Source organism: Salmo salar, chromosome ssa14 (assembly GCF_905237065.1).
Source record: "Salmo salar chromosome ssa14, Ssal_v3.1, whole genome shotgun sequence".
NCBI classification, from domain to species: domain Eukaryota; kingdom Metazoa; phylum Chordata; class Actinopteri; order Salmoniformes; family Salmonidae; genus Salmo; species Salmo salar.
This window is the reverse complement of record NC_059455.1, coordinates 49,733,791-49,758,419: the sequence shown is the minus strand read 5'-3', so window position 1 is coordinate 49,758,419 and position 24,629 is coordinate 49,733,791. Positions and strand designations below refer to the sequence as shown.

The following is a 24,629-nucleotide window of genomic DNA, read 5'->3' as shown; positions in this document are numbered from 1 at the left end:
ACATAACCTACCTACCTGCGAGTGCAAAAAGTCAGGTAAACAACACTTTAATGTGGATACCTTACCTCCACCTCCTGTCATCAGAAGGACCTACAGCTTGTACAACCTGTACATATCATTGTATTGAAACATTCTGGCTTGTGGAGACAATTGCGTCTTTTTTTTAGGGGCCTAACTTAATTTGTCCAGTAGAAACTCTCGTTTTAACGTTCCTCCACTGCCTATGTCACCAGTTATTTTTTTTTAAAGACGCTGATATTGCTGAACAATGGAGTATACAGAAAAATACAGATGTCCATGCAAATACTGAACGTTAAATCAGCCTAATAATCTTATGTGATTGTTCACATAAATGGCGATACATTTGGACAGAAAATAAATTGTAATATTTTTTGGGGGATCTGTGATCGATTAGTTTCACTTCAGACGTAAACACGTTGCGTAAGCCAGAACCGCTCAATCGAGAGCACCGTAAATCGATGTCAGCCCCTCTGCTGTCGTCCGATAAGTGTTTTATCAACGGGACAAAACTACGCTGTCAAGATGTTTTTAACTTCTGCAATTCGATCTGTTGTATCGCAAACGGTATGGTTATAACAATGTACTCACGTTAAGCTAACATTATCAGTTAAGAATCATTATGTTTTATGAGCATTTAATGAGATATGTTGCATGACACTTGACAAGGGCAAGCGGCCTAGCTAGCTAGCGGACTGGCTAGCTAGCTAGCTAGTTACATTGTTCGTTCGTTCGCTAGCTAGTAGCTAGCTACACCAGGCAATGTTACACTTTCATTGGAGTAATGATTTAGTAAAATATTAATCTGAACAAAAATGTTGATTGAAGGGTTGTGAAAATACATCTTGTCCTTGTCAGTTCGCTAGCTAAAGCTTCCTGACTGGCTAATTGAGTTAGCTAGCGTAAAAGAGCCTTGCATAGTTTGCTGGCTTTACTAGTAAACAAACATGCAGTGTTCCTTGGCTAGTTAGCTTCACGGCTACCTTGCAACTTCTTAATTATTTTGAATCACACTGGTCATAATTATAACTGGTGCTGCATTCCTCACACTGCCAAATTGTCCTGTTGGTGTTGAAGTCTTTAATAAATTCGTTTTGGGTTGGTATTCCATAGAATGAAATCTTATTCACACATTAACATCCTTCTTCTCTGTCTCTTGTTCTGTCAATGTTCCACCTTCTCAGTCCAGGCAGGTCAGGAGTCTGCACCAGTCCGCTGCCAGAGCTGGAGCTGGGGGCATCTTTGTGGTGAGTGCTGCTGTGTAGGATCTCTAGCCTCGCTGATTTCAACCAGACGTTTCGTCAGAGAGCTTAGTCAGAAAGCCTTACTGTACTATATCCTTAATGCGACTAGCCTCAGAAGCCCTGCTTCTTACCTACCAAGACGAGATTTGAAAGTATGGCCACACAAGGCTAGTCTGGGTACCAGTCTCTTTAGTTAACATTCCACTCCTTGCCATTCCTGTCATTTGCCAAAGAGACTGGCGTTTCGGCAATCTTAACGTTCAATAATGCAGACTTATTTACGGCACAGTTGTTGATTGCTAGTTGGAAACGACATTAATATTTTCCATGACAACGTTATGGAATAATATAGGGTGTGTGCAAATTTGGTGCAATATAGAAAAGGAGAATGTTTAAGAACAACAAACAATAATGCCATGATCTGCTGTGATAATTCCCTCGTGAGAAGGCAGTGTCAATACAAGATCATGTTGTTCAATGTGGCTAGAGATGAGAGAGAGAAATCATCAAAAATATTAGCCTACAAGATTCAATTGAGCTACGTTTACTTCAGTTGCATCCTATAATTGAAGGAAATGAAACGGAAAGTGGCACCTGTCGTCATTCCTCACATATACTTCAGAAAGTATTCACACCCCTTTACTTTTTACGCATTTTGTTATATTACAGCCTGAATTTAAAACTGATTAAATTTAGATTTTTTTGGTCACTGGCCTACTACACACAATATCCCATCATGTCAAAGTTTTATATATATATATATATATATATATACTTTATTATTTTTTTTTTTTTTACAAATTAATTATGAAAAGCTGAAATGTCTTGAGTCAATAAGTATTCAACCCCTTTTATGGCAACAAGTCACATAATAAGTTGCATGGACTCACTCTGTGTGCAATAATGGTGTTTAACAAGATTTTTGAATGACTACCTCATCTCTGTACCCCACACGTACAATTATCTGTAAGGTCCCTCAGTCGAGCAGTGAACTTCAAACACAGATACAACCACAAAGACCAGGGAGGTTTTCCAATGCCTCGCAAAGAATGACAACTATTGGTAAAATAAAAAGAGGACATTGAATATCCCTTTGAGCATAGTGAAGTTATTAATTACACTTTGGATGGTGTATCAATACACCCAGTCACTACAAAATACAGGCGTCCTTCCTAACTCAGTTGCAGAAGAGGCAGGAAACCACTTGGCCTGAATACATGTTATGTTTGGGTCAAATCCAACACATTACTGAGTACCACTCTGCATATTTTCAAGCATAGTGGTGGCTGCATCATGTTATGGGTATGCTTGTAATCGTTAAGGACTGGGACATTTTTCAGGATAAAAAAATTTACTTCATGGAGCTAAGCACAGGCAAAATCCTAGAGAAAAACCTGGTTCAGTCTGCTTTCCACCAGACACTGGGAAAGGAATTCACCTTTCTGCAGGACAATAACTGGAAAAAACACAAGGCCAAATCTACACTGCAGTTGCTTACCAAGAAGACACAGAATTTTCCTGAGTGGCCTAGTTACAGTTTTGACTTAAATCTGCTTCAAAATCTATGGCAAGTCCTAAAAATGGTTGTCTAGCCAAACAATTTGACAGAGCTTGAAGAATTTTGAAAAGCATAATGGGCAAATGTTGTACAATCCAGGTGTGGAAAGCTCTTAGACTTACCCAGAAAGACTCACAGCTGTAATCACTGCTATGGGTGCTTCTACGAAGTATTGACTCGGGTGTGAGTACTTGTGTAAATATGAGAGTGCATTTGTAAAGTATTCAGATCCCTTCACCTTTTCCACATTTTGTTGCCTTATTCTAAAATGGATTAAATACTTTCCCCCCTTCACACAATACCCCATAATGACAAAGCCAAAACGGATATTTTTACAAATGTATAAAAAAACAGAAATACCTTATTTATATAAGTATTCAGACCCTTTACTATGAGACTTGAAATTGAGCTCAGGTGCATCCTGTTTCCATTGATAATCCTTGAGATGTTTCTACAACTGGATTGGAGTCCACCTGTGGTAAATTCAATTGATTGCACATGATTTGGAAAGGCACACACCTGTCTATATAAGTTCCCACAGTTGACAGTGTATGTCAGAGCAGAAACAAAGCCATGAGGTTGAAGGAATTGTCCATAGAGCTCAGAGACAGGATTGTGTCGATTTTATTTAACCAGGTAGGCCAGTTGAGAACAAGTTCTCATTTACAACTGCGACCTGGAAAATATAAAGCGAAACAGTGCGACAAAAAATACAACAGAGTTACACATGGGAGAAACAAACATACAGTCAATAACACAATAGAAAATGTCTATTTACAGTGTGAAGGCAATAAATACGCCATAGTAGCGAAGTAATTACAATTTAGCAAATTAACACTGGAGTGATAGATGTGCAGAAGATGAATGTGCAAGTAGAGATACTGGGATGCAAGAGGGTAAGTAATAATATAGGGATGAGGTAGTTGGGTGTGCTATTTACAGATGGGCTGTGTACAGGTACAGTGATTGGTAAGCTGCTCTGACAGCTGATGCTTAAAGTTAGAGAGGGAGATATAAGACTCCAGCTTCAGTGATTTTTGCAGTTCGTTCCAGTCATTGGCAGCAGAGCACTAGAAGGAAAGGTGGCCAAAGGAGGAATTGGCTTTGGGGATGACCTGTGAAATATACCTGCTGGAGTGCGTGCTACGGGTGGGTGTTGCTATGGTGATTAGTGCGCTGAGATAAGGCCGGGCTTTACCTAGCAAAGACTTGTAGATCATCTGGAGCCAGTGGTTTTGGCGACAAATATGTAGTCAGGGCCAGCCAACGAGAGCGTACAGGTCACAGTGGTGGGTAGTATATGGGGCTTTGGTGATAAAACAGATGGCACTGTGATCGACTACATCCAGTTTGCTGAGTAGAGTGTTGGAGGCTATTTTGTAAATGACATAGCTGAAGTCAAGGATCGGTAGGATAGTCAGTTTTACGAGGATATGTTTGGCGGCATTAGTGAAGGAGGCATTGTTGCGAAATAGGAAGCCGATTTTATAGATTTAATTTTGGATTGGAGATGCTTAATGTGAGTCTGGAAGGAGAGTTTACAGTCAAACCAGACACCTAGGTATTTGTAGTTGTCCACATATTCTAAGTCAGAACCGTCCAGAGTAGTGATGCTAGTCGGGCGGGAGGGTGCGGGCAGCAATCGGTTGAGGAGTATGCACTTAGTTTTACTAGTATTTAAGAGCAGTTGGAGGCCAAGGAAGGAGAGTTGTATGGCGTTGAAGCTTGTTTGGAGTTTTGTTAGCACAGTGTCCAAAAAAGGGACAGATGTATACAGAATGGTGTCATCTGCGTAGAGGTGGATCAGAGAATCACCAGCAGCAAGAGAATTGAACCCTGTGGCACCCCCATAGAGACTGCCAGAGGCCCGGACAACAGGCCCTCAGATTTGACACATTGAACTCTATCAGAGAAGTAGTTGGTGAACCAGACGAGGCAGTCATCTGAGAAACCAAGGCTGTTGAGTCTGCCGATGAGGATGTGGTGATTAGCACAGTATTGTTTCTTATCGGTGGCGGTTACGATATCGTTTAGGACCTAGAGCGTGGCTGAGGTGCACCCATGACCAGCTCTGAAATCAGATTGCATAGCGGAGAAGGTGCGGTGGGATTCAAAATGGTCGGTAATCTGTTTGTTGATTTGGCTTTCGAAGACCTTAGAAAGGCAGGGTAGGATAGATATAGGTCTGTAGCAGTTTGGGTCAAGAGTGTCCCCCCCTTTGAAGAGGGGGATGACCGCGGCTGCTTTCCAATCTTTGGGGATCTCAGACGACACGAAAGAGAGGTTGAACAGGCTAGTAATAGGGGTTGCAACAATTTCGGCAGATAATTTTAGAAAGAAAGGGTCCAGATTGTCTAGCCCGGCTGATTTGTAGGGATCCAAATTTTGCCGCTCTTTCATAACATCAGCGGACTGGATTTGGGAGAAGGAGAAATGGGGAAGGCTTGGGCGAGTAGCTGTAGGGGGTGCAGTGCTGTTGACCACGGTAGGGGTAGCCAGGTGGAAAGCAAGGCCAGCCGTAGAAAAATGCTTATTGAAATTCTCAAATATTGTGGATTTATCGGAGGTGACAGAGTTTCCTATCCTCAGTGCAGTGGGCAGCTGGGAGGAGGTGCTCTTATTCTCCATGGACTTTACAGTGTCCCAGAACTTTTTTGAGTTTGTGTTGCAGGAAGCAAATTTCTGCTTGAAAAAGCTAGCCTTGGCTTTTCTAACTGCCTGTGTATATTGGTTTCTAACTTCCCTGAAAGGTTGCATATCGCGGGGGCTGTTCGATGCTAATGCAGAACGCCACAGGATGTTTTTGTGTTGGTTAAGGGCAGTCAGGTCTGGAGAGAACCAAGGGCTATATCTGTTCCTGGTTCTACATTTCTTGAATGGGGCATGCTTATTTAAGATGGAGAGGAAGGCATCTTAAAAAAAAATAACCAGGCATCCTCCACTGACGGGATGAGGTCAATATCCTTCCAGGATACCCATGCCAGGTCGATTAGAAAGGCTTGCTCGCTGAAGTGTTTCAGGGAGTGTTTGACAGTGATGAGTGGAGATCGTTTGACCGCTGACCCATTACGGATGCAGGCAATGAGGCAGTGATCGCTGAGATCTTGGTTGAAAACAGCAGAGGTGTATTTAGAGGGCAAGTTGGTTAGGATGATATCTATGAGGGTGCCCGTTTTTACGGCTTTGGGGTGGTACCTGGCAAGTTGAATGAAGCATGTGTGTTTAGTGAGTCCGCCAGTTCAGAGGCAGTAGAGATGACCAGGGATGTTTGGTTGATAAGTGTGTGAATTGGACTATTTTCCTGTCCTGCTAAGCATTCAAAATGTAACATTCTTTTTGGTGTCAAGGAAAATGTATGGAGTAAAAAGTACATTATTTTCTTAAGGAATATAGTGAAGTAAAAGTAGTCAAATATAAATAGTAAAGTACAGATAACCCAAAAAACTTCTTAAGTAGTACTTTAAAGTATTTTTACTTAAGTACTTTACACCACTGGCTAACACAAGACTATGATGTGACTGTCACTAAGAACCTTAAGTCAATATGACCATGGCTTGTTTCGTACATGTTCAAGTACACTGTTGTCAAGGTCTGGCCTACTCAACTATATGAACCAGCCTTTCATACACATTGCATCATGCAACTACTGTTGGATGTTATATTAAAAATAAAAATAAATCTATATATATTGCAATACTCTACTGTGTATATATAATATATTGCGATACTCTACTGTATATACAAATATATATAGCGTTACTCTACTGTATATACAAATATATATATTGCATATATATTACGATACTCTACTGTATATACAAATATATATATTACATGTTACGATACTCTACTGTATATACAAATATATATATTATATATTGCAATATTCTACTGTATATACAAATATATATTATATATTGCGGTACTCTACTGTATATACAAATATATATATTATATATTGCGATATTCTACTGTATATACAAATATATTGCGATATTCTACTGTATATACAAATATATATATTATATATTGCGATACTCTACTGTATATACAAATATATATATATATATTAAATATTGCGATATTCTACTGTATATACAAATAACCCAATCTCCCCCGTCACTAGGTGTTACTGTTGAAACAACATCACATGGTTGTAGCTTCTAGTCAGGTGATGGAAACAGGGCATGGTAACAGTCCCTTGGCAGAGAGACATGTTATATTGCCTTTAGAGAAGAGATTCAACAAAGCCCCTACCTACGTGAGCTACAACCATGGCTTGTGCATTTATATGATGACCATTTTAGCCAAGGGGGCAGTGGCACATTTCCTGTAGTGCCAATATTGGCTGCGTTTTACACAAGGTGCGTAATTCTGAGATTTTTCACTAATTGGTGTTTTTGACCAATCACATCAGTACTTTGTACAAAATTGTTTTCAGAGCTGATCTAATTGGTCAAAAAAACAATTGGTGAGAGGGAAGAAAGAGAAAAATATATCAGAATTGGTCTGCCTGTGAACTCGGTTTATGTTGTTGGATACAGCGCTCCCATTGGTGTAGATAAAGCCTATATATCTCAATCGCCTTAGGCTTTCCTCTCCCATGGGGGAGATTGTCCTTTTCCTGATGAGTTGGTAGCTTTACTAATTGAACATTTTGAACAAATACAATGTTTTGGTAGGACTTCTGTAAAACTGTTTTTTCTTTCCACTGTAGCACAGAGACACACCTGACAACAACCCAGATACTCCTTTTGAGTTCACTGTGGACAACCTGAAGGTGAGCGGATGATATCAGAGCATCATTATTATTATTTAAAGAAATGACTGCAAATCAAGACTAAACAACAACTATTAAAACACCGGTTTATTACAGTGTAAATCACATGAATTTCACAACTTTTAACTCATTTTTATGAAGGAAGCTTTTATAAACAAATCACATTCTCTGTTCTTATCAACAAACCACATCATATACCATCACTAAGGAAAGCTGATTGTTTGTTTTAGAGGATTGATGCTATCATTAGTATGTACCCAGAGGGCCACAAACAGGCCGCCACCATCCCTGTATTGGACCTGGCTCAGAGACAGCATGGATGGCTCCCCATCTCAGCCATGAACAAGGTAAATCAATCAATCAATATCCTGACTGAGGCATCTGTTTGCTTCAGAATAGAGTACGTTAATCTGGTTTGCTTTTGTAGCAACAGATTTAAATGGACATAATGAGAATGGATGAGTTACACGCTGATGTAGATTTATTGAACCACAGAATTACGTGAGAATCTCTATTCGCAGACCAGGAGCGTGATCAGTAGGGACGAGCCATTTAGAAACCGAGTCCATCATCCATTACTGTACTGATTACACTTTAACTCAATGCTACGCCTTTTTTTGTTAACGAGCCTCCATTTTATTTTGTATTTTTTTTAAATATACATTTTCCTCTCTTCTCCCAGGTGGCCGAGGTGCTCGAGGTCCCTCCGATGAGGATCTATGAGGTAGCGACCTTCTACACCATGTTCCTGAGGCAGCCCGTGGGGAAGTACCACATCCAGATTTGCACTACAACTCCCTGCATGCTTTGCGACTCCGACAGTATCCTGGAGGCCATCCAGAACAAACTGGGTAAGAGATCAACAGGTGGACCCAGACACGAAAGGGGATCAAAGTGAAGATGTTGATTTTATTTTTTATTATTGTGTATATGTCAGATGAACATGTATCTGTGTGGCCATTTTGTTTTTTGATCTCACATGGAAGGGTTTTTATGATAGGCCAGTAGGAGGATGGGTTATTGGCCATTTGGTTTGTGATAGGCCAGTAGGAGGATGGGTTATTGGCCATTTGGTTTGTGATAGGCCAGTAGGAGGATGGGTTGTTGGCCATTTGGTTTGTGATAGGCCAGTAGGAGGATGGGTTGTTGGCCATTTGGTTTGTGATAGGCCAGTAGGGGGATGGGTTATTGGTCATTTGGTTTGTGATAGGCCAGTAGGAGGATGGGTTATTGGCCATTTGGTTTTTAACCTCACATGGAGGGGTTATCCTGGCCGCATGGATAATTTATTTCTTAAAGCTTAAACTTGATTAAAACTTGTCATTTTGATTTTTCTATAGGCTATTGACATAGTTAGTGACTTTGGTTTTTAAGCTATCCAAAACAACTTTGAGATGCAACTCCGTTACATTCATTGTCTGATTGGGATAAAGCCATGCATAAAACAATGAAAGCAGCCTGTGGACCAAAGTCCTATTCATAGTCCATAGAATGGAGAGAGAAGGGAATATAGGATATGCTGTTTTTAACTGCTAGTGGACACAAGATGCACTTCATGACCAAAAGTATGTGGACACCTGATTCCAAAACTCATGGGCATTAATATGGAGTTGGTCCCCCCCCATTTTGCTTCTATAACAGCCTCCACTCTTCTGGGAAGGCTTTCCACTAGATGTTGGAACATTGCTGCTATAATAGCCTCCACTCTTCTGGGAAGGCTTTCCACTAGATGTTGGAACATTGCTGTGGGGACTTGCTTCCATTTAGCCACAAGAGCATTAGTGAGGTCGGGCACTGATGTTGAGCGATTTTTGTCTGGCTCGTAGTCGGCGTTCCAATTCATCCCACAGGTGTTTGATGGGGTTGAGGTCAGGGCTCTGTGCAGGCCAGTCAAGTTCTTCCACACCGATCTCAACAAACCATTTCTGTATGGACCTTGCCTTGTGCACGGGGGCATTATCATGCTGAAACAGGAAAGGGCCTTCCCCAAACTGTTGCCACAAAGTTGGAAGCACAGAATCTTCAAGACTGTCATTGTATGCTGTAGCATTAATAATTTCCCTTCGCTGGAACTAAGGAGCCTAGCCCGAAACATGAAAAACATCCCCAGACCATTATTCCTCCTCCACCAAACTTTACAGTTGGCACTATGCATTCGAGCAGGTAGCGTTCTTCTGGCATCCGCCAAACCCAGATTCATCCGTCGGACTGCCAGATGGTGAAGCGTGATTCATCACTCCAGCGAACGCGTTTCCACTGCTCCAGAGTCCAATGGCGGCGAGCTTTACATCACTCCAGCTGATGCTTGGCATTGCGCATGGTGATTTTTAGGGTGCTGACGTTGCTTCCAGAGGCAGTTTGAAACTCGGTAGTGAGTGTTGCAACCCGAGGATAGACGGTTTTTAAGCACTATGCTCTTCAACACTTGGCAGTCCTGTTCTGTGAGCTTGTGTGGCCTACCTCTTCCTGACTGAGCTGTTGTTGTTTCTCGACGTTTACACTTCACAATAACAGCCCTTACAGTTGACCCGGGGGCAGCTCTAGCAGGGCAGAAATGTAACAAACTGACTTGTTGGAAAGGTGGCATCCTATGACGGTGCCACGTTGAAAGTCACTGAGTTTTTCAGTAAGGCCATTCTTCTGTCAATGTTTGTCAATGGAGATTGCATGGCTGTGTGCTCATTTGTATACACCTGTCAGCAATGGGTGTTGCTGAAATAGCCGAATCCACTCATTTGAAGGGGTGTCCACATACTGCTGTATATATAGTGTAGGTATTCATACATACTGCTGTGTATATATAGTGTAGGTATTCATACATACTGCTGTATATATATAGTGTAGGTATTCATACATACTGCTGTGTGTATATATAGTGTAGTTATTCATACATACTGCTGTATAGATAGTGTAGTTAGTCCACATACTGCTGTATATATAGTGTAGTTAGTCCTCATACTGCTGTATATATAGTGTAGTTATTCATACATACTGCTGTGTATATAAAGTGTAGTTATTCATACATACTGCTGTATATATAGTGTAGTTAATGTCCGAAAAAAGATAATGAAGAATGGGTGTAGGCTATAGTCGATAGCTGTGTACTGTTCTTCTGTCCTGCTGTGTGCTGCGAGACTGTTCATTACTGCTCTACACCAGTCAAGTTCAAATAGGGTGAACCATAATTTGTCACATTACGATTTCGTTACCAATCGACAATGGCTGTCAATCGTCGTAGATAGATGATGCTATTGTAATATCGCCCAACCCTAGTGTACACAACAGTAATGGATTGTTTAGAGTAGAGCATTAAGCTAGCTTCGGAGATCTAGGAGAACTATGAATCAATTAAAATTATATTTCACTACTTAACGACGATAGCTAAACCTACTGTCAATTTTCTTGTGAATATAAAGTCTGTTCTTTTCTAGTGTCTAGATGCCGGGTTTCCAGTCGGTTTCTGCTCTCTTGCCCAACTCTTTATCCAACTGTCATGCAGAACATGTTTGGCTTGACAATGTCATTGGCAAAACCACAAACTGATCTGGGACCAGTTCACCAATCCGTCCATCAGATCAGTCTTATAAGCCTAAACATCTTCCTCCTCCTCCTCCCTCAGGCATCAAGGCAGGAGGGATGACTGCAGACAAGATGTTCTCTCTAATAGAGGTGGAGTGTCTTGGTGCCTGTGTTAACGCTCCCATGGTCCAGATCAACGACAACTACTACGTGAGTATACCAGATCTGGGAATGGCCAGGAACCTCACCATACTTAAATGCCGAAACAAAATGTATTGAGATTCAATACTGTTTATTTTTTATTTTTTATTGCGATTCGATGTTAAAAACAATATTGCTCACCATATGTCTGCTGCACAGGAACAAGAGAGAGCCATGAGTAAACAAGTTTTCTGTTAGTTGGTCTCTAGTTCTCCGTTAGTATCTACCGTCTGTTAGTTGGTCTCTAGTTCTCCGTTAGTATCTACCGTCTGTTAGTCCGTCTCTAGTTCTCCGTTAGTATCTACCGTCTGTTAGTTGGTCTCTAGTTCTCCGTTAGTATCTACCGTCTGTTAGTCGGTCTCTAGTTCTCCGTTAGTATCTACCGTCTGTTAGTCGGTCTCTAGTTCTCCGTTAGTATCTACCGTCTGTTAGTCGGTCTCTAGTTCTCCGTTAGTATCTACCGTCTGTTAGTTGGTCTCTAGTTCTCCGTTAGTATCTACCGTCTGTTAGTCGGTCTCTAGTTCTCTGTTAGTATCTACCGTCTGTTAGTCGGTCTCTAGTTCTCCGTTAGTATCTACCGTCTGTTAGTCGGTCTCTAGTTCTCCGTTAGTATCTACCGTCTGTTAGTCGGTCTCTAGTTCTCCGTTAGTACCGTCTGTTAGTCGGTCTCTAGTTCTCCGTTAGTATCTACCGTCTGTTAGTTGGTCGCTAGTTCTCCGTTAGTATCTACCGTCTGTTAGTCGGTCTCTAGTTCTCCGTTAGTCAGTCTCTAGTTCTCCGTTAGTATCTACCGTCTGTTAGTTGGTCTCTAGTTCTCCGTTAGTATCTACCGTCTGTTAGTTGGTCTCTAGTTCTCCGTTAGTATCTACCGTCTGTTAGTTGGTCTCTAGTTCTCCGTTAGTATCTACCGTCTGTTAGTCCGTCTCTAGTTCTCCGTTAGTATCTACCGTCTGTTAGTTGGTCTCTAGTTCTCCGTTAGTATCTACCGTCTGTTAGTCGGTCTCTAGTTCTCCGTTAGTATCTACCGTCTGTTAGTCGGTCTCTAGTTCTCCGTTAGTATCTACCGTCTGTTAGTCGGTCTCTAGTTCTCCGTTAGTATCTACCGTCTGTTAGTCGGTCTCTAGTTCTCCGTTAGTATACCGTCTGTTAGTCGGTCTCTAGTTCTCCGTTAGTATCTACCGTCTGTTAGTTGGTCTCTAGTTCTCCGTTAGTATCTACCGTCTGTTAGTCGGTCTCTAGTTCTCTGTTAGTATCTACCGTCTGTTAGTCGGTCTCTAGTTCTCCGTTAGTATCTACCGTCTGTTAGTCGGTCTCTAGTTCTCCGTTAGTATCTACCGTCTGTTAGTCGGTCTCTAGTTCTCCGTTAGTACCGTCTGTTAGTCGGTCTCTAGTTCTCCGTTAGTATCTACCGTCTGTTAGTTGGTCGCTAGTTCTCCGTTAGTATCTACCGTCTGTTAGTCGGTCTCTAGTTCTCCGTTAGTCAGTCTCTAGTTCTCCGTTAGTATCTACCGTCTGTTAGTTGGTCTCTAGTTCTCCGTTAGTATCTACCGTCTGTTAGTTGGTCTCTAGTTCTCCGTTAGTATCTACCGTCTGTTAGTTGGTCTCTAGTTCTCCGTTAGTATCTACCGTCTGTTAGTCCGTCTCTAGTTCTCCGTTAGTATCTACCGTCTGTTAGTTGGTCTCTAGTTCTCCGTTAGTATCTACCGTCTGTTAGTCGGTCTCTAGTTCTCTGTTAGTATCTACCGTCTGTTAGTCGGTCTCTAGTTCTCCGTTAGTATCTACCGTCTGTTAGTCGGTCTCTAGTTCTCCGTTAGTATCTACCGTCTGTTAGTCGGTCTCTAGTTCTCCGTTAGTATCACCGTCTGTTAGTCGGTCTCTAGTTCTCCGTTAGTATCTACCGTCTGTTAGTTGGTCGCTAGTTCTCCGTTAGTATCTACCGTCTGTTAGTCGGTCTCTAGTTCTCCGTTAGTCAGTCTCTAGTTCTCCGTTAGTATCTACCGTCTGTTAGTTGGTCTCTAGTTCTCCGTTAGTATCTACCGTCTGTTAGTTGGTCTCTAGTTCTCCGTTAGTATCTACCGTCTTAGTTGGTCTCTAGTTCTCCGTTAGTATCTACCGTCTGTTAGTCGGTCTCTAGTTCTCCGTTAGTATCTACCGTCTGTTAGTTGGTCTCTAGTAATCCGTTAGTATCTACCGTCTGTTAGTCGGTCTCTAGTTCTCCGTTAGTATCTACCGTCTGTTAGTCGGTCTCTAGTTCTCCGTTAGTATCTACCGTCTGTTAGTCGGTCTCTAGTTCTCCGTTAGTATCTACCGTCTGTTAGTCGGTCTCTAGTTCTCCGTTAGTATCTACCGTCTGTTAGTCGGTCTCTAGTTCTCCGTTAGTATCTACCGTCTGTTAGTTGGTCTCTAGTTCTCCGTTAGTATCTACCGTCTGTTAGTTGGTCTCTAGTTCTCCGTTAGTACCGTCAGTTGGTCTCTAGTTCTCTGTTAGTATCTACCGTCTGTTAGTCGGTCTCTAGTTCTCCGTTAGTACCTTCTGTTAGTCGGTCTCTAGTTCTCCGTTAGTATCTACCGTCTGTTAGTTGGTCTCTAGTTCTCCGTTAGTATCTACCGTCTGTTAGTCGGTCTCTAGTTCTCCGTTAGTATCTACCGTCTGTTAGTCGGTCTCTAGTTCTCCGTTAGTATCTACCGTCTGTTAGTCGGTCTCTAGTTCTCCGTTAGTACCGTCTGTTAGTCGGTCTCTAGTTCTCCGTTAGTATCTACCGTCTGTTAGTCGGTCTCTAGTTCTCCGTTAGTACCGTCTGTTAGTCGGTCTCTAGTTCTCCGTTAGTACCGTCTGTTAGTCGGTCTCTAGTTCTCCGTTAGTACCGTCTGTTAGTCGGTCTCTAGTTCTCCGTTAGTACCGTCTGTTAGTCGGTCTCTAGTTCTCCGTTAGTACCGTCTGTTAGTTGGTCTCTAGTTCTCCGTTAGTATCTACCGTCTGTTAGTCGGTCTCTAGTTCTCCGTTAGTATCTACCGTCTGTTAGTCGGTCTCTAGTTCTCCGTTAGTATCTACCGTCTGTTAGTTGGTCTCTAGTTCTCCGTTAGTATCTACCGTCTGTTAGTTGGTCGCTAGTTCTCCGTTAGTATCTACCGTCTGTTAGTCGGTCTCTAGTTCTCCGTTAGTCAGTCTCTAGTTCTCCGTTAGTATCTACCGTCTGTTAGTTGGTCTCTAGTTCTCCGTTAGTATCTACCGTCTGTTAGTCGGTCTCTAGTTCTCCGTTAGTATCTACCGTCTGTTAGTTGGTCTCTAGTTCTCCGTTAGTATCTACCGTCTGTTAGTCGGTCTCTAGTTCTCCGTTAGTATCTACCGTCTGTTAGTTGGTCTCTAGTAATCCGTTAGTATCTACCGTCTGTTAGTCGGTCTCTAGTTCTCCGTTAGTATCTACCGTCTGTTAGTCGGTCTCTAGTTCTCCGTTAGTATCTACCGTCTGTTAGTCGGTCTCTAGTTCTCCGTTAGTATCTACCGTCTGTTAGTCGGTCTCTAGTTCTCCGTTAGTATCTACCGTCTGTTAGTCGGTCTCTAGTTCTCCGTTAGTATCTACCGTCTGTTAGTTGGTCTCTAGTTCTCCGTTAGTATCTACCGTCTGTTAGTTGGTCTCTAGTTCTCCGTTAGTATCTACCGTCTGTTAGTTGGTCTCTAGTTCTCCGTTAGTATCTACCGTCTGTTAGTTGGTCTCTAGTTCTCCGTTAGTACTACCGTCTGTTGGTCTCTAGTTCTCTGTTAGTATCTACCGTCTGTTAGTCGGTCTCTAGTTCTCCGTTAGTACCTCTCTGTTAGTCGGTCTCTAGTTCTCCGTTAGTATCTACCGTCTGTTAGTTGGTCTCTAGTTCTCCGTTAGTATCTACCGTCTGTTAGTCGGTCTCTAGTTCTCCGTTAGTATCTACCGTCTGTTAGTCGGTCTCTAGTTCTCCGTTAGTATCTACCGTCTGTTAGTCGGTCTCTAGTTCTCCGTTAGTATCTACCGTCTGTTAGTCGGTCTCTAGTTCTCCGTTAGTATCTACCGTCTGTTAGTCGGTCTCTAGTTCTCCGTTAGTACCGTCTGTTAGTCGGTCTCTAGTTCTCCGTTAGTACCGTCTGTTAGTCGGTCTCTAGTTCTCCGTTAGTACCGTCTGTTAGTCGGTCTCTAGTTCTCCGTTAGTACCGTCTGTTAGTCGGTCTCTAGTTCTCCGTTAGTACCGTCTGTTAGTTGGTCTCTAGTTCTCCGTTAGTATCTACCGTCTGTTAGTCGGTCTCTAGTTCTCCGTTAGTATCTACCGTCTGTTAGTTGGTCTCTAGTTCTCCGTTAGTATCTACCGTCTGTTAGTCGGTCTCTAGTTCTCCGTTAGTATCTACCGTCTGTTAGTTGGTCTCTAGTTCTCCGTTAGTATCTACCGTCTGTTAGTCGGTCTCTAGTTCTCCGTTAGTATCTACCGTCTGTTAGTCGGTCTCTAGTTCTCCGTTAGTATCTACCGTCTGTTAGTCGGTCTCTAGTTCTCCGTTAGTATCTACCGTCTGTTAGTCGGTCTCTAGTTCTCCGTTAGTATCTACCGTCTGTTAGTCGGTCTCTAGTTCTCCGTTAGTATCTACCGTCTGTTAGTCGGTCTCTAGTTCTCCGTTAGTATCTACCGTCTGTTAGTCGGTCTCTAGTTCTCCTTTAGTATCTACCGTCTGTTAGTCGGTCTCTAGTTCTCCGTTAGTATCTACCGTCTGTTAGTCGGTCTCTAGTTCTCCGTTAGTATCTACCGTCTGTTAGTCGGTCTCTAGTTCTCCGTTAGTATCTACCGTCTGTTAGTCGGTCTCTAGTTCTCCGTTAGTATCTACCGTCTGTTAGTTGGTCTCTAGTTCTCCGTTAGTATCTACCGTCTGTTAGTTGGTCTCTAGTTCTCCGTTAGTATCTACCGTCTGTTAGTTGGTCTCTAGTTCTCCGTTAGTATCTACCGTCTGTTAGTTGGTCTCTAGTTCTCCGTTAGTATCTACCGTCTGTTAGTTGGTCTCTAGTTCTCCGTTAGTATCTACCGTCTGTTAGTTGGTCTCTAGTTCTCCGTTAGTATCTACCGTCTGTTAGTCGGTCTCTAGTTCTCCGTTAGTATCTACCGTCTGTTAGTCGGTCTCTAGTTCTCCGTTAGTATCTACCGTCTGTTAGTTGGTCTCTAGTTCTCCGTTAGTATCTACCGTCTGTTAGTTGGTCTCTAGTTCTCCGTTAGTATCTACCGTCTGTTAGTTGGTCTCTAGTTCTCCGTTAGTATCTACCGTCTGTTAGTTGGTCTCTAGTTCTCCGTTAGTACCGTCAGTTGGTCTCTAGTTCTCTGTTAGTATCTACCGTCTGTTAGTCGGTCTCTAGTTCTCCGTTAGTACCTTCTGTTAGTCGGTCTCTAGTTCTCCGTTAGTATCTACCGTCTGTTAGTTGGTCTCTAGTTCTCCGTTAGTATCTACCGTCTGTTAGTCGGTCTCTAGTTCTCCGTTAGTATCTACCGTCTGTTAGTCGGTCTCTAGTTCTCCGTTAGTACCGTCTGTTAGTCGGTCTCTAGTTCTCCGTTAGTACCGTCTGTTAGTCGGTCTCTAGTTCTCCGTTAGTATCTACCGTCTGTTAGTCGGTCTCTAGTTCTCCGTTAGTACCGTCTGTTAGTCGGTCTCTAGTTCTCCGTTAGTACCGTCTGTTAGTCGGTCTCTAGTTCTCCGTTAGTACCGTCTGTTAGTCGGTCTCTAGTTCTCCGTTAGTACCGTCTGTTAGTTGGTCTCTAGTTCTCCGTTAGTATCTACCGTCTGTTAGTCGGTCTCTAGTTCTCCGTTAGTATCTACCGTCTGTTAGTCGGTCTCTAGTTCTCCGTTAGTATCTACCGTCTGTTAGTTGGTCTCTAGTAATCCGTTAGTATCTACCGTCTGTTAGTTGGTCTCTAGTTCTCCGTTAGTATCTACCGTCTGTTAGTCGGTCTCTAGTTCTCCGTTAGTATCTACCGTCTGTTAGTCGGTCTCTAGTTCTTCGTTAGTATCTACCGTCTGTTAGTCGGTCTCTAGTTCTCCGTTAGTCAGTCTCTAGTTCTCCGTTAGTATCTACCGTCTGTTAGTTGGTCTCTAGTTCTCCGTTAGTATCTACCGTCTGTTAGTTGGTCTCTAGTTCTCCGTTAGTATCTACCGTCTGTTAGTCGGTCTCTAGTTCTCCGTTAGTATCTACCGTCTGTTAGTCGGTCTCTAGTTCTCCGTTAGTATCTACCGTCTGTTAGTTGGTCTCTAGTAATCCGTTAGTATCTACCGTCTGTTAGTCGGTCTCTAGTTCTCCGTTAGTATCTACCGTCTGTTAGTCGGTCTCTAGTTCTCCGTTAGTATCTACCGTCTGTTAGTCGGTCTCTAGTTCTCCGTTAGTATCTACCGTCTGTTAGTCGGTCTCTAGTTCTCCGTTAGTATCTACCGTCTGTTAGTCGGTCTCTAGTTCTCCGTTAGTATCTACCGTCTGTTAGTTGGTCTCTAGTTCTCCGTTAGTATCTACCGTCTGTTAGTTGGTCTCTAGTTCTCCGTTAGTATCTACCGTCTGTTAGTTGGTCTCTAGTTCTCCGTTAGTATCTACCGTCTGTTAGTTGGTCTCTAGTTCTCCGTTAGTACCCGTCTGTTAGTTGGTCTCTAGTTCTCTGTTAGTATCTACCGTCTGTTAGTCGGTCTCTAGTTCTCCGTTAGTATCTTCTGTTAGTCGGTCTCTAGTTCTCCGTTAGTATCTACCGTCTGTTAGTTGGTCTCTAGTTCTCCGTTAGTATCTACCGTCTGTTAGTCGGTCTCTAGTTCTCCGTTAGTATCTACCGTCTGTTAGTCGGTCTCTAGTTCTCCGTTAGTATCTACCGTCTGTTAGTCGGTCTCTAGTTCTCCGTTAGTACCGTCTGTTAGTCGGTCTCTAGTTCTCCGTTAGTACTACCGTCTGTTAGTCGGTCTCTAGTTCTCCGTTAGTATCTCCGTCTGTTAGTCGGTCTCTAGTTCTCCGTTAGTACTCCGTCTGTTAGTCGGTCTCTAGTTCTCCGTTAGTACCGTCTGTTAGTCGGTCTCTAGTTCTCCGTTAGTACCGTCTGTTAGTTGGTCTCTAGTTCTCCGTTAGTATCTACCGTCTGTTAGTCGGTCTCTAGTTCTCCGTTAGTATCTACCGTCTGTTAGTCGGTCTCTAGTTCTCCGTTAGTATCTACCGTCTGTTAGTTGGTCTCTAGTAATCCGTTAGTATCTACCGTCTGTTAGTTGGTCTCTAGTTCTCCGTTAGTATCTACCGTCTGTTAGTCGGTCTCTAGTTCTCCGTTAGTATCTACCGTCTGTTAGTCGGTCTCTAGTTCTTCGTTAGTATCTACCGTCTGTTAGTCGGTCTCTAGTTCTCCGTTAGTATCTACCGTCTGTTAGTTGGTCTCTAGTTCTCCGTTAGTATCTACCGTCTGTTAGTTGGTCTCTAGTTCTCCGTTAGTATCTACCGTCTGTTAGTTGGTCTCTAGTTCTCCGTTAGTATCTACCGTCTGTTAGTCGGTCTCTAGTTCTCCGTTAGTATCTACCGTCTGTTAGTCGGTCTCTAGTTCTCCGTTAGTATCTACCGTCTGTTAGTCGGTCTCTAGTTCTCCGTTAGTATCTACCGTCTGTTAGTTGGTCTCTAGTTCTCCGTTAGTATCTACCGTCTGTTAGTCGGTCTCTAGTTCTCCGTTAGTATCTACCGTCTGTTAGTCGGTCTCTAGTTCTCCGTTAGTATCTACCGTCTGTTAGTCGGTCTCTAGTTCTCCGTTAGTATCTACCGTCTGTTAGTCGGTCTCTAGTTCTCCGTTAGTATCTACCGTCTGTTAGTCGGTCTCTAGTTCTCCGTTAGTATCTACCGTCTGTTAGTCGGTCTCTAGTTCTCCGTTAGTATCTACCGTCTGTTAGTCGGTCTCTAGTTCTCCTTTAGTATCTACCGTCTGTTAGTCGGTCTCTAGTTCTCCGTTAGTATCTACCGTCTGTTAGTCGGTCTCTAGTTCTCCGTTAGTATCTACCGTCTGTTAGTCGGTCTCTAGTTCTCCGTTAGTATCTACCGTCTGTTAGTTGGTCTCTAGTTCTCCGTTAGTATCTACCGTCTGTTAGTCGGTCTCTAGTTCTCCGTTAGTATCTACCGTCTGTTAGTTGGTCTCTAGTTCTCCGTTAGTATCTACCGTCTGTTAGTTGGTCTCTAGTTCTCCGTTAGTATCTACCGTCTGTTAGTTGGTCTCTAGTTCTCCGTTAGTATCTACCGTCTGTTAGTTGGTCTCTAGTTCTCCGTTAGTATCTACCGTCTGTTAGTTGGTCTCTAGTTCTCCGTTAGTATCTACCGTCTGTTAGTTGGTCTCTAGTTCTCCGTTAGTATCTACCGTCTGTTAGTCGGTCTCTAGTTCTCCGTTAGTATCTACCGTCTGTTAGTCGGTCTCTAGTTCTCCGTTAGTATCTACCGTCTGTTAGTCGGTCTCTAGTTCTCCGTTAGTATCTACCGTCTGTTAGTTGGTCTCTAGTTCTCCGTTAGTATCTACCGTCTGTTAGTCGGTCTCTAGTTCTCCGTTAGTATCTACCGTCTGTTAGTCGGTCTCTAGTTCTCCGTTAGTATCTACCGTCTGTTAGTTGGTCTCTAGTTCTCCGTTAGTATCTACCGTCTGTTAGTTGGTCTCTAGTTCTCCGTTAGTATCTACCGTCTGTTAGTTGGTCTCTAGTTCTCCGTTAGTATCTACCGTCTGTTAGTTGGTCTCTAGTTCTCCGTTAGTATCTACCGTCTGTTAGTTGGTCTCTAGTTCTCCGTTAGTATCTACCGTCTGTTAGTTGGTCTCTAGTTCTCCGTTAGTATCTACCGTCTGTTAGTTGGTCTCTAGTTCTCCGTTAGTATCTACCGTCTGTTAGTTGGTCTCTAGTTCTCCGTTAGTATCTACCGTCTGTTAGTTGGTCTCTAGTTCTCCGTTAGTATCTACCGTCTGTTAGTCGGTCTCTAGTTCTCCGTTAGTATCTACCGTCTGTTAGTCGGTCTCTAGTTCTCCGTTAGTATCTACCGTCTGTTAGTCGGTCTCTAGTTCTCCGTTAGTACCGTCTGTTAGTCGGTCTCTAGTTCTCCGTTAGTATCTACCGTCTGTTAGTTGGTCTCTAGTTCTCCGTTAGTATCTACCGTCTGTTAGTTGGTCTCTAGTTCTCCGTTAGTATCTACCGTCTGTTAGTTGGTCTCTAGTTCTCCGTTAGTATCTTCCGTCTGTTAGTTGGTCTCTAGTTCTCCGTTAGTACCGTCGGTTAGTCGGTCTCTAGTTCTCCGTTAGTATCTACCGTCTGTTAGTTGGTCTCTAGTTCTCCGTTAGTATCTACCGTCTGTTAGTTGGTCTCTAGTTCTCCGTTAGTATCTACCGTCTGTTAGTTGGTCTCTAGTTCTCCGTTAGTATCTACCGTCTGTTAGTTGGTCTCTAGTTCTCCGTTAGTATCTACCGTTTGTTAGTTGGTCTCTAGTTCTCCGTTAGTATCTACCGTCTGTTAGTTGGTCTCTAGTTCTCCGTTAGTATCTACCGTCTGTTAGTTGGTCTCTAGTTCTCCGTTAGTACCGTCTGTTAGTTGGAAAACCACTACGGCTCCCTGTAAACCACAACCATGGTGCTGAATTAAGAATTAAGCAGAACTGATTGTTTTGTTGTAATTGAATAAATATAGCAATACAAATTTCACTCATTTATGTTATCAAACTGGTTTTATGATGTCAGGATAGTTTTACTGGGTAAATAGACTGGTTTTACTGGGTAAATATACTGTTTTTTCTGATGTATTAGGATAGTTTCATTGTCTGAATATGGATCTGCTTTGTGATGTATTGCTGCCCTCTGATTTACAGGAGGACCTGAGTCCTAAAGACATTGATCAGATCCTTGACGAACTGAAAGCTGGGAAAGTCCCTCCGCCTGGACCTAGGTATGAATGTCTATCGCCTCATATCATATTTACGGTCCTGTGTTTTGCGCAATTGTGTGGCATAGTAATATTTTTTTCCTTTTATTTTAAAATGTAAGCAATTGACTGAGGATGGTGCTGGACCATCTGACAAAGAATTAGGGGGGTTTGCATGATTGCGAGAAACACAGGGCCCTAACTCGTATACAATACAACAGCATGTTGTTCAGCACTGAACTGTGTCGACGACGACATAGTACTGGACTAGTGCTTTGCCTATCCATACAATGTAACAGCATGTTACTTGTCTAGCAGTGAACTATGAAGACTTAACGTTTTGACACTGGTGCTTTTTTTACAACCGGTTGATCGTTGAATCTAGCAAAGAAATTGATAGAGATTTAAGTAAACTATTGTTTCTAGTGTGTGTGGGGTGCATTCAGAAAGTATTCAGACCCCTTGAATTTTTACACATTTTGTTACATTAGTTTTAATATAAAAATGGATGAAATTGTTCCCCCCCCATCAACACACAATACCCCATAATGACAAAGCAAAACACGTTTTTAGAAATGTTAGTACATTTATTATAAATAAATAAAAAACTGATCATTTACATAAGTATTCAGACCCTTAACTCAATATTTTGTTGAAGCACCTTTGGCAGCGATTACAGCCTCATCTTCTTGGGTATGACGCTACAAGCTTGGCACATCTTTATTTGGGGAGTTAACCATTCTTCTATGCAGATCCTCTCAAGCTCTGTCAGGTTGGATGGGGAGTGTCGCTGCACAGCTATTTTCAGGTCTCTCCAGAGATGTTCAAGTCTGGGCTCTGGCTGGGCCACTCAAGGACATTCAGAGATTTGTCCCGAAGCCACCCCTGTGTTGTCTTGACTGTGTGCTTTGGGTCGTTGTCCTGTTGGAAGGTGGATCTTCGCCCCAATCTGAGGTCCTGAGCACTCTGAAGCAGGTTTTCAGCAAGGATCTCTCTGTACTTTGCTCCGTTCATCTTTGCCTCGATCCTCACTAGTCTCCCAGTCCCTGCCGCTGAAAAACATCCCCACAGCATGATGCTGCCACCACCATGCTTCACCATAGGGATGATGCCAGGTTTCCTCCAGATGTGACGTTTGGCATTCAGGCCAAAGTGTTCAATCTTGGATTCATCAGACCAGAGAATTTTGTTTTTGTCTTAAAGTGCCTTTTGGCAAACTTCAAGCGGGCTGTCGTGCCTTTTACTGAGGAGTGGCTTCCATCTGGCTACTCTACCATAAAGGCCTGATTGGTGGAGTGCTGCAGAGATGTTTGTCCTTCTGGAAGGTTCTCCCATCTCCACAGAGGAACTCTGGAGCTCTGTCAGTGACCATCAGGTTCTTGGTCACCTCCCTGACCAAGGCCCTTCTCCCCCGATTGCTCAGTTTGTCCTGGCAGCCAGCTCTAATAAGAGTCTTGGTGGTTCCAAACTTCTTCCATTTAAGAATGATGGAGGCCACTGTATTCTTGGGGACCTTCAATGATGCAGAAATGTTTTGGTACCCTTCCCCAGATCTGTGCCTCGAACACAATCCTGTCTCGGAGCTCTACGGACAATTACTTCGACCTCATGGCTTGGTTTTTCCTCTGACATACACTGTCAACTGTGGGACCTTATATTGACAGGTGTGTGCCTTTCCAAATCATGACCAAAAAATTAAATTTACCACAGGTGGACTCTAATCAAGTTGTAGGAACATCTCAAGGATGATCAATGGAAACAGGATGCATCAGAGCACAATTGAGTATCATAGCAAAGGTTCTGAATACTTATGTAAACAAGGTTTATTTTTATTTTTTTGAATAAATTCGCCAAAGTGCAGTGCATTCGGAAAGTGTTCAGACCCCTTGACTTTTTCCACATTTTGTTACGTTACAGCCTTATTGTAAAATGGCTGTACTACCCCATAATGACAGCGAAGATGGGTAGATTTTTTAAATTAAATGTATTAAATATAAAAAAAGTATTCAGACCCTTTGCTATGAGATTTGAAATTTGATCTCAGGTGCATCTTGTTTTCATTGATCATTATTGAGATGTTTCTACAACTTGATTGTAGGAACAGCCCTTTGAGTTTGCCAAAAGGCACCTAAAGGATTCTCAGACCATGAGAAACAAGATTCTCTGGTCTGATGAAACCAAGATTAAACTCTTTGGCCTGAATGCCAAGTGTCACGTCTGGAGGAAACCTGGCATCATCCCTATGGTGAAGCATGGTGGTAGCAGCAGCATGCTGCGGTGATGTTTTTCAGTGGCAGGTACTGGGAGACTAATCAGGATCGAGGGAAAGATGAACGAAGCAAAGTACAGAGATCCTTGCTGAAAACCTGCTCCAGAGCACTCAGTACCTCAGACTACGGCGAATGTTCAACTTTCAACAGGTCAACGACCCTAAAGACACAGCCAAGACAACGCAAAAGTGGCTTCGGGACAAGTCACTGAATGTCCTTGAGTGGCCCAGCCAGAGCCCGGACTTGAATCCGATCTAACATCTCTGGAGAGACCTGAAAATAGTTGTGCAGCGACGCTCCCCATCCAACCTGACAGAGCTTGAGAGGATCTGCACAGAAGAATGGGAGAAACTCCACAAATAAAGGTGTGCCAAGCTTGTAGTGTCATAGCCAAGAAGAATTGAGGCTGTAATCGCTGCCAAAGGTGCTTAAACGAGTAAAGGGTTCTGACTACTTATCTAAATGTGATGTTTCCATTTTTTTTATATTTCATAAATTTCCAAACATTTCTAAAAAAATAACAAAATAAAAAAAACAGTTTTTGCTTTGTCACTATGGGGTATTATGTGTAGATTTACAATTGAATCCATTTTAGAAAAGGCTGTTTGTTACGTAACAAAATGTGGAAAACATCAAGGGATCCGAATACTTTCTGAATGCACGTGTAATTATTTTAACATCTTCCTCTTTGTTACTACAAAACATAAACCTGCTGTTTTCACATTTGTGGATGTTTTGTGGGTCGTGCTGGAAATTAATATAAAGTAGAGCATTTTTTTCATTGTTGTTGACATTTCCTAAATGTAATAATTCTTTGTCATTTATCTTCCAGGAATGGCCGTTTCTCCTGTGAGCCAGCAGGTGGACTGACATCTCTGTCTGAGCCTCCTCCAGGACCTGGTTTTGGCGTCAGAGCTGATTTATAAAGACCTGAACAACAGGCCGCCCAGGACTAAGTTCACTAGGATGTTCAAAGTGTCTGAACTTAATAATAATGTAAATAAAATGTCAATTTAATTGTGCTTTTGGTGTCTGACTGTGTCAATTTGTATTTTAGATCATTAGAAGACATCTTTTATATTTTCTTTCGCATAAAGTTAAAGCTAGGTTGAAAATGAGCACTGATTCATAGACCTACTAGTATATATGAACA

At 42.6% G+C, this 24,629-nt stretch overlaps 2 protein-coding genes across 2 annotated transcripts in view; one reads left to right on the top strand and one right to left on the bottom strand.

Annotated features, from left to right (window-relative positions):
- LOC106595379 (acetyl-coenzyme A synthetase, cytoplasmic) overlaps positions 1-347 on the bottom strand; it is a 35,118-nt gene extending 34,771 nt beyond the window's left edge. Inside the window, exon 1 of the mRNA XM_045694515.1 lies at positions 66-347. The gene's annotated coding sequence lies outside the window, so the exon portion shown is untranslated. The remainder of the gene's footprint in view (positions 1-65) is intronic.
- On the top strand, positions 257-24,498 carry LOC106592348 (NADH dehydrogenase [ubiquinone] flavoprotein 2, mitochondrial). Its single transcript, XM_045694517.1, has 8 exons — positions 257-585; positions 1,203-1,265; positions 7,538-7,600; positions 7,831-7,947; positions 8,283-8,451; positions 11,220-11,329; positions 21,154-21,230; positions 24,309-24,498. The coding sequence occupies exons 1-8, from the start codon at positions 544-546 to the stop codon at positions 24,400-24,402; spliced, it is 735 nt and encodes a 244-aa protein (XP_045550473.1). The 5' UTR covers positions 257-543; the 3' UTR covers positions 24,403-24,498.
- The last annotated feature ends 131 nt before the right edge of the window (positions 24,499-24,629 follow it).